The sequence below is a fragment of the Pundamilia nyererei genome, unplaced genomic scaffold (genome assembly GCF_000239375.1).
Source record: "Pundamilia nyererei isolate P.nyererei 1_Seehausen unplaced genomic scaffold, PunNye1.0 scaffold00088, whole genome shotgun sequence".
NCBI lineage: Eukaryota > Metazoa > Chordata > Actinopteri > Cichliformes > Cichlidae > Pundamilia > Pundamilia nyererei.
This window is the reverse complement of record NW_005187489.1, coordinates 266,981-280,153: the sequence shown is the minus strand read 5'-3', so window position 1 is coordinate 280,153 and position 13,173 is coordinate 266,981. Positions and strand designations below refer to the sequence as shown.

Below are 13,173 nucleotides of genomic sequence, written 5' to 3'. Positions count from 1 at the left end.
GTGGACCAGGCTATCTCTTGGTTGTTGGCATGCAAAGAAGTCATGCTCCCTCACCACCAGTCGCTTGGTCATAGACTGATGGCCCCAAAGCTAAATCAGCTGCAGTGTGAGGTCTGTTTTATTGTCTCAAGTGGTGGATTCCAAGTTTGATTAAATAGTGAGTTTGATCCTTTAGAGATTTTATAGGGAAGAGAGGCTGGGTCAACATTGGGTCAAGAGCATCTGGTGGGATTAGAGCCACTGCTCCATATTGAAAGGAGCTGAGGTAGCATGTACATGCCTCCTGGGTGCGTACTATCTGTGCATACACGTCTGGGAGGACACCCCTGGGTAGACCCAGAACCTGCTGAAAAGATTATATATCTCATCTGTCCTGAGAAAGCCTTGGGATTCCCCAAGGAGGAACTGAAAAGCATTGCTGCAACCCCAACCTGACTTTGGTTAACTGAAAGGTAACGGAGGATGGAATTCCCTTTTTTGGGTTATTATTATCCTAGTATGATGAATTTTACTTTTTCCTCATTATTTTAAACAAAGAAATAATGAAGTTTGTAACTTTCTTGTTTGTTTTAAAGAAACACATTGGTACATTAGATCATCTAGAGGCTGAAATAAAGGTGAACCTGTGGCTGGATGTACATACGTTCATAAAATTATTTAAACAAACATACTAAAATATTCTGATATTTACACACTCAGTCATGCAGTACTTGCAAACAGACACAAGTTAGTTTACACGGTATTAGCTCACTGAATGATTGGAGCTGTTTAAGAACTTATTGTAAGCACTTGTCCTTCTAGTGGACAGCTGGTGACAGCTGATAAACATGCCTCAGTGGTTTCTCATATGCCTTAGTGTGACGTGCAAACATGCACACTGCAGTCAGCGTACTTCCTGTAGAGCTGTAATGGACGAATGGTTGGAAAAGTGGGTGTGAGAGAGCCTGGTTGTCTCTGTTCTGTGCCTGTATTGTATGTTGTAGGTGGTTGTACATCACTGTCCTCTTTAGGAACTTGGACAAACATTTTGTGTATTAAATCCAAACTCATAGTAGATGTTCGTTGGTCTGAAGGCCCTGATAATACACGTGGCAGTTGCAGACTGCTATCATTTATAAGAAAAACACTGCCTGCTATGTGATTAAAAGTTAATCTTTCCACTTATCTATTAATGACACGTGTGACTGATGAAACGTCTTAATGATGCTCTTCACTTTAATTCGAGTATCTCTGAATATCTCTTTAATCAAGAAAAGTCCTTCTCACTCATCACTGTCTGGCTCAAGTGTCTTCAGGCAGCAGCTGCAAAGGATTGTGGGGCATAAATATCAGTCAGAGTCACATGATAAATAATCTGTGTTGAAGATTTCTGTTTATGCGTGTGCAAGAACAGGAGGAACAGTAGATTTAGTCACAGTGCATGTTAATGTAACGTCTCTTTTCTACTGAACTGTGTACTGATTTTCTGCCAATAGCTGCCGCAGAGACAGAGGGTATCTGTGTGTGTTTGAGCACATGCACCCAACATGTGACCTTGTGTGACAGGAACAGAGAGCGAGGGGTGAAGCTCTTCTGCCAGTGTACCTTCTGTGTCCTATCTGTGTGTGTGTGTGTGTGTGTGTGTGTGTGTGTGTGTGTGTGTGTGTGTGTGTGTGTGTGTGTGTGTGTGTGTTAGTGCAGTCATGCTGCAGCATATCAGTGCAGCCTCTCTAATCTCTGCCCTCCAGCTTTACCACTACTGCTGGACAGCTTCAATCCACACCACAGCTCAAATAATACAGATACGCTCATATTTCTGCAGATTTGTAGTTTATTAGGAGGTGGTGTGGTTTCATTGTTATATTTAGGTGTTTCTCTTAAGTTGAGGTTTTTTAAAAATTTCACTTTGCAGTAATTGTTCAACAAACATTAAACTGACTGCCCGCTTTATTAGTTACACCTTGCTATAACCAACGTTTACCTCCTTTTTGCCTTAGAGCCGCCTTAATTCTTCATGGCATGGATTCAACAAGGTGATAGGATCACACAGCTGCTGCAGATGAATTAGCCACACATCCATGATCTATGATTTACACATGTTCAAGATAATTTGAGCTTTGTGAAATGGCGTGTTTTCCTAGATAACCTAGCACCAGGATAACTGTGGCCATAAAGGGATTAACATGGCCAGCAACAGTACTCTGGTAAGCAGTGGAGTCTAAATGACGCTCAGTTGGTACCAAGGGGACCAAAGTCTGTCAAAAATATCATGCCATTACCACACCACCAATCTGAACAGCTGATACAAAGCAGTATAGAGCCATGCTTTCAAGTCATTTATGACAAATTTTGAAAATTATCCAATTGTTGGAGCAGAAATCAAGACTGAAACAACCAGGCAGTCTTTATGGTAAAATTTGTGGCCCCAGTTTCCAGTTCTTGGCTGAGAGGAACTGCACCCTGTGTGCTCTTCTGCTTCTGCATTCAAATGTACTCTCATGCATACCTTGGCTATACTAAGCTATTTCAGTTACTGTTCTCTTCTTCTCAGCCTGAAGTATTCTGGTCTTTTTCTCCTGACTCTGGCATTAACAAGGCATTTTCAACCAGAGAACTGCCGCTCACTGATAGTTTCTCTTTTTCAGACCATTCTCACCCTAGAGAGGGTTGTGCAGGAAAATCCAGGCAGATCAGCAGTTTCTGAAATCCTCAGATCAGCCTGTCTGTCACCCCTAAACGTGACACACTTAAAGTCACTTAAATCACCTTTCTTCCCCATTCTGATGCTCTGTTTGACCATCAGCAGGTCATCTTGACCATGTCTACATCCTTAAATGCACTGGGCTGTTGCCACGTGATAGTTTTTTTTGACACGTGAATCACAATTGACAAAACTTGGAAGAGCTATTAGCTATTTGCTTGGAAGGGCTAATAGCAGAGTGTTAGGAGAGAGGGTTAACTCACAGAGTTGAGCTTTTTGTTCTTTTATAACCAGTTAGCTGAAAAGTACAGTGAGTGATAGACTTTATGCTTCCCTAATACGCAATAATTTACTCATTAGACATAAGAATTACTGCAATTACAGCAATTAAGTCAAATTAAAAGCTCATAAATGAGAAATTTATAACGTGGAACAAAGTCACATAGTGACCTCATCCTTTCCTCATCTTCTGATTTGCTCTGCTTCTGTGTGCATGATTTAAAAAACAAAAGGTTTGATCACATTGTCCTAAATAGAAAACATGTCATTCATAGTGCAACACCTGAGGTTATAAAATTCAGCTGTAGTTTTAATTCATCTAAAACAAAACTATCTGTGATGCAGCTGTACCAAATACCATCGTCTCGATGTCTCGAGTCCTCCCCGCTCGTACTTTGCTCCCCTCCTCCACCTGCATCCACGATGAGAGGGACAAGAATCAGGGATGGTCTTTGTTGTCTGTGTTCCTTCTTGGCTCCATCATCTATGTTCCTGTGCTTCCTGTCCTCTGCATCTAGCTATTTGATTTGTTTTTTTGTTACTTTTGTTTTAACATCATCTTTATATGACTGTGGTTAACAGATGTTCTTTAAAATAAAGCTCTGTTTTCTTTCCGTCAGGTCGAGTTGTATTTAAACCAACTGCAGCCTTTCACAGCAGCTGGAAGCTGGTTTACTTTTATCATGAAGAACTAAACTTTTACCTAAAACTGATTGGAGACAAGCGTCCGAGTTTTACAGTCAAACCTTTGACTCAGTCACCGACAAAAAAATAGAACCGCCCCCGTCATGCCAGATGTATGATGAACATATAACAATATCAGCTCACGGTCTACTCCCAACAACAGACACGAACAGAGTCTGGCCTTTCCTTTCTTATGGCTCATCTTCCTCACCCCCTCTCCTTATATTTACTGTAAGCCGACTCCCTTCCCTCCTCCCTCACTGACACCCTCTCTCACATTTGTATTCCCTGCTCCACGTACATTTCAAACACTCTCACCTACAGACACATTACCTTCTCTATCTGACACCATCAATTATATATCTCACTCTCGCTCTCAAACACACACATGCACGCACACACACACACACATGTGTACACACGCTGGTGTGTGTGCTTCTGCTCGTGATTTTCCAATGAGGCGTTTTTGGGGGCTGGTTTTGGAGCGGCTGGTGTTTCTGTCTGAAAACTTCAAACTGAGTAATTGCAGGAAACAGAAGAAGAAGAAGCAGCAGCTCCAAACCAGGAAAAGCAAACAGTGGGTGAGTGAGAGAAGAGCTCTACTTTGCTTTTTCATATATGTTCTTCTCAGTCTAACATGATGAAGTTAGTTGTGTGAGTTTTATTTAGTTTTTGCTAGGAAAGGTCTGGACGGAGTTTTCTATACTTGAGTTTTGGGCCCTGATAGAGGCTAACGTGTTGTTTTAACCCCTTAGCAGTCCAATTAGTCCCCTAAACCATCCAATGTACCGTGGGCGGTACGTCCGACTGCTAACAGGTTAAAATGACTAATAAAACGAGCATTGATTGTTTCCTGCAGACACTAACACGGGCTGTTTGTCACCCTGGCTCACTCTTCCTCTATCTGACTTTCTGTTTTTTCCTTCTCTAATGCTGAAAATAGCCCGAGTCACTCCATTCAGCCCCACAGGCATTTCAGGAACTACAGCTCAATCTGCCTCTGTGTGTCTCAGTCACTGATAGCCAGGAAGGAACTGTCATTACTGTGAGGTCATTATGTTCACATGATCAGTGAGCACTAGTACAAGTGATTTTACTGATCCTAACATGCCGTCACGGTGCTTTTGAGTTTCAGATTCTTGATGAACATTTTTTTAGTTTGGGTTTATGTTATTATTCTAACGGTGAGTTCTGTTACTAAAGCTTTTATTCCTGATCTTTACATTGTGGTTTTCCTAGTAAGTTCTGGTCCCCGTGAACTTCAAAGGTTGACTGTCAGTTCTTTTGGTTTCAGGCTGACTCTGCTTTAAATGCTTGCTGACATTAGGAAAGTCACTAAAGGTCTGTTAACTTTAGAGGTCTGCATGTGCACAAAGTATAGAGTTAAAGTTAGGACATAAATGTGCTGCTGCAAAATAGAAAATTGGAATTTCTGGTTTGTGATCTTTTGCTTTGTGTCACTGATACACATTTACCTGTAACTTCATTGGGTACACCTTGCTTGTACTGAGTTGGACCGGCTCCTTTTTTTTCTTCCAAGCTTTCCTAATTCTCTGTGGCATAGATTCAACAAGGTGCCAGAAAAATTCCACAAAGATTAATCTCCATGTTAACAAGATTGACAGACAGACAGATAGATGGTGCATCATCCTGCTGAAGCTCTGTGGTCATACAGGGATGGACATGGTCAGCAACAGGTGCCCAAATTGTGCTTGTAGCCATGCTACCAAATGGTGAATCTACAATCAATACAGCGCTATTATTATAACATGGCTGTAGGTACAATATATGGTACCTGGGACTTTCCGCCATTTTTTAGAAATGAAGAAGCCTCTTACATGGGAGGTGAAACGATATCATGAAACTTAGATATTTCTTAACAAAGTGGCTCACAAAATCTTTTTTTCTTTTCATGCTTCAGTTTGACACCATAATAAGGTTTTCAGTTCCAGGTAAACTGTAAAAGAAGACTGTAGTTTGGACGGGGATGCAGGAGTTATGTGAGGACAGTATGTTAGACAGAGCTGGGACAGAATTTGGAGGTAAAAAGCTTTCTATTGTACGCGTCAGCTCGTGTTTTTATGCAGTGTTCATAATAACCCAGAAGAAGCTTTTGGAAAGTTTAATGCAGGACGACATCAGCGAAGTGCAAAGCAGTGTTTGTTTTCTTCTCAGACATCGTGTCCAAGCCTTTAGGTTTAACGCAGCTGGTTAACATGGCAGCCTGTGAGGGATCTGAGAGCTCAGCTTTACCTTCATGCGATTGAACTGCTTCAGCAAATAAACTGATTTATTTATTTAAAGGATGAATTTGAGATCTCCTTTAATTGTTATGGTTTGAAATAATTTTGATACAAAATACAAATCATACAACTTACTTGCTTAGACCAGCCTGATCTGATTGTTTAACAGAAAATACAGTTTCATTTAAACCTTTAAATTATGCTTGAGTGAATCGTGTATTGCAGGATGCTAGCACCATAGATGAGCTGGAGGAAGCTCACCTACAGTATTTTACTGTCTTTACATCATGGCTTTGATTTTTATTCTTTGCTGTAGACTTGGTTCCCTCAGTGTTTTCCTCTCCGTTCCTCACTCTGTCTTTGGTCTTTGTATTTTGGTTTCTTTGCATCCCTTCTCAGGAAAGTCTGAGCAACAGTGAGGTTTTAGTTCCAGAAAGGCTCATCAATCAATTCATCTTCTCTTTGTCTTTTATCAAAGCATCTGTTATGTTCCTGTCTGTGTTTGCTGCTTTGTTCCTGTTTGATTTTTCTGCATATTCAGTGTTCTTTTGATTCTGGTTCTGGTTGGACTTTTGTATTTGAGACTTTTGATCAGCCACAATAAAGGCCTGCCTCATTTTTTATAATGTTTGTGTTGTATCACTCGGCACGGTCCCTCATTTGACTTTCCTTTATACATCAAGACTGTAGATTTGTAATAATTGAAACAATTTCTCGAGACATGCTTAAAATATTTAGATTACTAAAAGATCTGAAAGATATAAATGTTAATATGAGACGCCTGATTAATTACCAATAAATGACATTAAAACCAAAGGCCATGCTGGGAAATAAATGATCCCTCACAGGCCAAAGTTTTAGGAGAAACGAACTTTCCAGTTTCACAATTAAAAGCATTACAGGGCCACATGTAAATAAATAAGTGATCACACTCAGTCACTCGAAGATCAAAATACAAGAAAATGTGCTGCAGACAGTGTTTCAAATACAGCATTTATTATTAGTGAAATTCACCGACAGCGTGTTTGCACTGCATTCGTCTTTGTCTGCTTTGTGTAGTCTTTTTTTATTAAATCACTTAAAGGAGAAAAGCACACTGGATGATTTGATGTTCTTTTATTGCAGCCGGCACCCCGTGAGTGTAACAAATGATGTTTCTGACCATGTGAAAAACATAACAGCGCTTCTGAGGCCACGATTAGCCTACTTTGAACGATTTGTGGACGAGTAAAACCCCTGGTGTGTTTGCAGGGTTTAGGAGTTTACTCGTGGGTGTATGTGTGTGCGTCTAATCCAAGCTTTAGAGCCCGTGTCTCTGCTCTGTCCGTCTGCATGCAGCCAGAGATTACTTGACATGATCTGGGACAGGTATATAGAATACTGAGGATTAGTGTACAGAGTATACTTTGAGTGTGTGCATACTGTAGTATCTGCACAGGAAGACTATGTGTGTTTGTGTGTGTGCGTGAGAGAAAAAGAAAAAGCAACGCTGAGATTAAAAAGTGTATCTGTATCTGTGAGCGCTGTGGTGTGTCGATGCACTCCTATCCCAGATTACCCTAAATTTATCTTTCGACTGCCGGCTGACTATCTGGCGTGACATCACCAGTGACATCACTGACGATAACACAGGATGTCCTTTTCTGATTGACATTTTAATCTTTTGGCTGCAGAATATACAGGATTTGATAACAAAATTATTGAGAGGGGATCAGTACTCCGCAGATCACCTTTAAAATCATAAAGTTCTTTTTCTATTTATGTTAACAGAAATAAACGGACACTAAAATGAGAGTGAGCCCACGGTTCTCAGCTGGAACAAAGTGGAGTGCCCACCCTGGTTGGAGTTCAAGTGATCTGGAGTCTTGTTGATTGGTGACCTGGGGAGGAAGTGGCAGATTGGTGCAGCAGTAGTAAAGATGATCTTGCCCTCACCTATCCACAAGTTTTAGGTCGTGACCAGAAGAATGAGATCATGGATACAAGCAGCAGAAATAAGCTTTTTCCAGGGAAAGTCTGGGTTCTCCCTTAGAGATAGGGTGAGGTGCTCAATCATTCTGGAGGGGCTCAGAGTAGAGCTGCTATTCCACATTAAAAAGAGCCCGTTGAGGTCATTCATCTGACCCGATGTCTCCTACGCGAGGTGTTTCAGGCAGGTCCCAATTGGTGGAGACCCACAGGCAAAGATGGAGGAGATACCTCTTCTTTGACTGCTGCCCCAGCGACGCAGACCCGGATAAGCAGGATTGATGGATGGATGGATTAGGCTGGGTTTGCCATTGTCATAGAGAGAATTGGCCGTGTGTGTTACTCTGTGTACAACCAGTTATGTGTCACAACTAATAGAGTAGGACAAGATTCGAAAACAAATTAAAGAGTCAGTCTTTACTGGGCCAAAAAGTAAAGAGGACGTCCATAAAAATCAGACAAGCAAACCCAACAAAGAGTATTCAGAGGCAAACACCAGGAAACAGAATTATAACACTAAAAAAAACTTCACATGGAGTACAAAGAGAATCTGCCACTGAAAGAGGGGAAGACACGCATTAAACTCACATTAAAAATGAAAGAAAAGAAACGCCAAAATAAAACAAGAAAAAGACAACAAAGAAAAACAGTAACTCAGGATTCAAAGTGAGACCTCACGGTATTGATTTTGTGAGGTTATTAAGCTGAGATCAGTGTTGTGATGACATGGATGAAGGACTATATCATGCTTTTGTTGGACAAAATCTGCCCCTGCTCCTTGGTCACCTTCATATCGCCCAACATTAACATGTGTTGTTTTTTTAATACATTACTTTTGTATTAAATTTATTTTTCACTTGAATATCACAGCTGACTCACCTGTTGTCTGCACATAATGAAATCCAGCTGCAGAGGTGGTCTTGACTTCATACTGGGATTTTTAGCTTTGAATGTAATCATCGCTACCAGCCACAATAACTCCTTCAAAATAAGAGTTTAAATATGGCTGATAAATTAGTTATTTAATCAGCATTTGGAGATTGGTGATCTGATTCCAGCCAGTGAGTCATAGGAAACAATCTTACTGAGTTTGAGTCCATATAAAATAATATCTAAGTGATATTAACCTGATTTTTCTTTGATTGCAGGTGATCCTGACAGTTTACCTCAATGACACCCAGCAGATGCTAACTGAGGTCCCTGTCACTCCAGCGACCAGAGTTATCGATGTGGTGGAGTACTGCAAAGAGGCCGGTGAGGGGGAGTGTCACCTAGCTGAAGTATGGAACGGGCATGGTGAGTCCATTCATTGGTTGATAATGCTTATTGATTAGTATCACTTAAGGAAAGCAGCACATGCTGCAAATGCCAGACATTAACTTCATGAAAGCTTTAAAGTGGAGACGCCGAATGCATTATTCAGCAGCTGCAGATTCACACACGGAGCTGAAAAGTGGCATCATTTGATCAGTGTCAGTGGCCCTTTTAGGTGCTTAAATTCTGTCACATCTCTGGTCCGGTGGTGGATGCTCATATTAAAACCAAACTTTCAAATAAGGAGGTCAGTGTAAGTACAAATAATCCCAGTAAGCTGTAAGCTCAGTTCTGCTCTGTTTAAGTCAGGTTTTCTGCTCTCGCCTCAGTGATGTCAAAGAGAGGGGATATCCCTAATATATCCCTAAAACAACCCGCTATTCATATCTTCTGTTAACTTATAATCATAATCCATCCGTCCATCTTCCGCTTATCCGGGGCCGGGTCACAGGGGCAGCAGCCTAAGCAGAGAAGCCCAGACCTCCCTCTCCCCGGCCACCTCCAGCTTGTCCGAGTGAACATCAAGGCATTCCCAGGCCACCCAAGAAATATAATCTCTCCAGCATGTCCTGGGTCTGCCCCGGGCCTCCTCCCAGTGGGACATGCCCTTGAACACCTCACCCTGGAGGCGCCCAAGCTTATAATCATAATCAGTAAGAAATCTTGACCAAAGTTAGAAATCAGCCAAGACAAGACAGGATATTACATCTAGAAAATTAGCTGAAGGGGACTGTACTATTCTCACAGTGCATCTCTTTATCCATACACTCATTAATCATAAAGAGTCCAGCTCATATAATTACTACTGGCAGTCTGTCTTTGGAGCATCGGAGCACTTGCATGATTATAATCTTGCATTAAGAGACAGGATAATCGACACGGCGTAACTCAGATCTGAGTCACTTGCTGTGAAGCTAATTATAAACCGAGTCAGACCTACAGTATGCTGCGGCTTCAGCTTGTGAAATCAAGAGTGCTGTGTGCTCCAAGTTTACTATATGAATAGACCAGCCCATCTCATTCACACACTGAGGGCGTCCATTAAAGCGTGGCCCACATTCATTCAGTCATAGCTGTCGACGCGGTGAAGCCTGCGCAGTAACGGCGGTGCGTTTGTGCGGCTTTGTGATGTGACTGAGCGGCCAGACAGGATATAAACGGCTCTAATACTACACCATGTCTTCGTGAGTGTCTGTGTAAAGCAGCACATAATAGATGGCGGCATAAATTGTGTGCCGAGTGTTGGTGCGTGACAACAGGCTGTGCCTCAAGGGCACAGCTGGCTTACTTCACTGTGAAAATATTGATTCTCTGGGTTTTTTTCTGGCTTCGTTTTTCCACACTAACATTTGCAAAAAAGGGTAAAAATAAATCCTTAAAGCCCCGCTCCACTCAGAAAGAGGTTTGGGGTTTTGTGCGTTTCACTGTCACTGTGCAGACAATGGTGATAGGTTGCTGTCTTGCATATGCTGCATATATGTTGCAAACCTTTCATGTGTGGCTTGATGTACAGCCAACAACAATACAGCTGCAATTTTGAATTCTTATTCATTATTCCAAAGCAAAGATTATTCATTCTTTTGCACAGTTTGTAAAAAAAGACATATTTTACAGTATCTATGTGTGGAGGATACGTTTATAGACAATTTTGGCCGTACACGACGTGCACAGGTAATTTTTTGAAACTAGCCAGTGAAATTATACATGTCGACCTGATAAAATTGTAAATGTGCTGTTTAACAAAGTAAGAATTCTTAATTATCTCTTTCTAGCTCTATAACACAATAGTGTGACGTTATGTAATTAGTGGGATCTTTGTCAAATGTTTTCTCACCCTTCGTCTGTTCTCAGAGCGAGTTCTCCCTCAGGAGTTGTTATTGTTGGATCTCCTTCAGCAGTGGGGAGCCAGGAGGCCCGAGGTCAGCTTCTACCTCAGACACTGCCCTTCCTGGACACAAGGTACAGCAAAACAAATACACATACACACTGAATTCATTAAAGCTCTCAGTAAAAACTACGTTTATATCCAGCTGTTGGTGTTAAACCAAAAAAAAAAAAAGGATTTGGGGGTATTATTGAAGAGAACGTGGGAAAAACACGGTATAAGTGCTGTGCATGAGGTTTAGAGGTGAGTTCAGGGTCTCGGTCAGTAATTAGCCAGATAAGATGATTAGAGTTACATAATGGCAGGGGTGTGACGGTGAGGGGGCAGACAAATGCTGCTGAAACGCCAGGCGATATTCTGCCAAAACAACTCTTTGATGTGCTGGCAGCCATAAAGAAGAACTTTGTGAAACCAGGCAGGCGAAATGACCCGATTTTCCCCCGTAAACTTCTTAATCAACGAATGAGCGATTGTGTAACGTTTGTTGAGAGTTACCGGCCAAAGCATTCATCAGCAGGCATGTACTGGCGTCACTATAGCGCTGGTGTGTTTTTGTGCCTGCGTCTGGTGCTCCCCACAGGGACGGGACAACCTCACCACCTGCTGGTTCCCGTCTTGCCCCTCAGTCATTAAAAAGCTCAATTATCATTCATTAGAATCTCATTATTATCGTCTGTTAGCGAGCTGTGAAGTCTTTTCAGAAAAATGAATTAATCACCACCAAGTTTTTTTTCATCTTGGCTCAGCCCATTAAAGCTTTCTCGTGTCTGTTGAGATTTTTTCATTATGGTGTCTGGATCTCAGATTTTATCCAGTCGCAGTTCATATGCCAGGAGATCTGTGGTAACATAAAAAGAACAGCAGCTCATTTGGTCTGCTGCTGTGGAGCGCTTCTCTCTCCCTGTGGTCCGCCTGCTTCTTTAGTACAGATGTGGTTTTGAGCTGTGAGCGCACGTAGCTACAGAAAGAGTAACATCATCTGTGCTTGTAAGGGATGGATTTGTTGGTGCAGCCCCCTGCGGCAGCCAAACTGTCCCACACTTCTGCTGCCAGCTTGTGTTTGGCTCTGCACCTAATACAATAAAACAGCTTCTTAAATGAGCCAATAGCTCTCCAGGGACTGGAGCATCACATTACCCTAATGCATTACCTGCTCCTAGGCTAATTTAGCTTCATCTGCCCTCAGTGCCTTATTGAAGGTGCCTGTGGTGAGTTTGCACTTACTGTGCAAGGATATCACTTTCCATCATCAAGACTTCTGTAATTAATCCACATTACCTAAAAATTATTGGTCCGTCCATGGAGAGCAAACTGGTCTTATTTGAATGGAACAGAGGTAACTTAATAGAAGCAATATGGCCCACAGCACAGACTGTATATGAGTGATGGATGTAACCAATGTGTGCTTGGTCACATCCATGGTCCAAACAAATATGTTTGAAAGAAGGATATAGGCTAACGTTTGCAAGATGCATGCACAGGCTGTGAGTATCACAGAAACACGACTAGAATTTCATTAAGCAGTTCGTTAGTTCAGGTTAGCATTCAGAAAACCAAATTATTTTTAGATATCTGTATTAAACTCCACCACTTGGTGCAGTCATTCATTCCCAACCCAGAGAAGCAACCCTCCTCACCTCAAAGGGCGCCATAGCTCATCATCAGACTAGGATACCTCCTGGATCCCTCTGAGGTGAGGTGTCTCAGCATGTCTGCTGAGTAGGAAATCCTGACACTTCTGGAGTGATTACATCAAAAGGAAGGTCTGAGCATTTCTTCTCAGACCGCTTTCCCGCGATAAGAGTCAGATTATGGATGGACTGATGGATCGATGTCCCACGGTGAAAACCAGAGTGCAGAGTACACAGTATATTTAGTTATTGATCTGCTTGATGTGAACTTTCTCTCTGCTGGTGCTTAAATACAATTTTAACTACTTTATTGAATGGGGAGTGCTGCTGTGGCTGCTTTATTGGCTGGAGGTGAAAGTTGGAGCTGCCTGGGATTAGCCCAGATTGAACCTGTCTCATTTGAGCTCAACTCTTTGAGCGATCGTGGCTCAAAGAGTTGGCAGTTCATCTTGTAACCGGAAGGTTGCCAGTTCGAGCCCCGGCTCGGAC

General features: G+C 41.9%; 1 protein-coding gene across 1 annotated transcript in view; it reads left to right on the top strand.

The window, feature by feature from the left end:
• The first annotated feature begins 3,936 nt into the window (after positions 1–3,936).
• Positions 3,937–13,173, top strand: part of LOC102200859 (apoptosis-stimulating of p53 protein 1-like) — a 46,282-nt gene continuing 37,045 nt past the window's right edge. Inside the window, exons 1-3 of the mRNA XM_013912366.1 lie at positions 3,937–4,224; positions 9,003–9,150; positions 11,020–11,127. Of these exons, the coding sequence (XP_013767820.1) occupies positions 4,054–4,224; positions 9,003–9,150; positions 11,020–11,127 (427 nt within the window). The 5' untranslated portion in view covers positions 3,937–4,053. The remainder of the gene's footprint in view (positions 4,225–9,002; positions 9,151–11,019; positions 11,128–13,173) is intronic.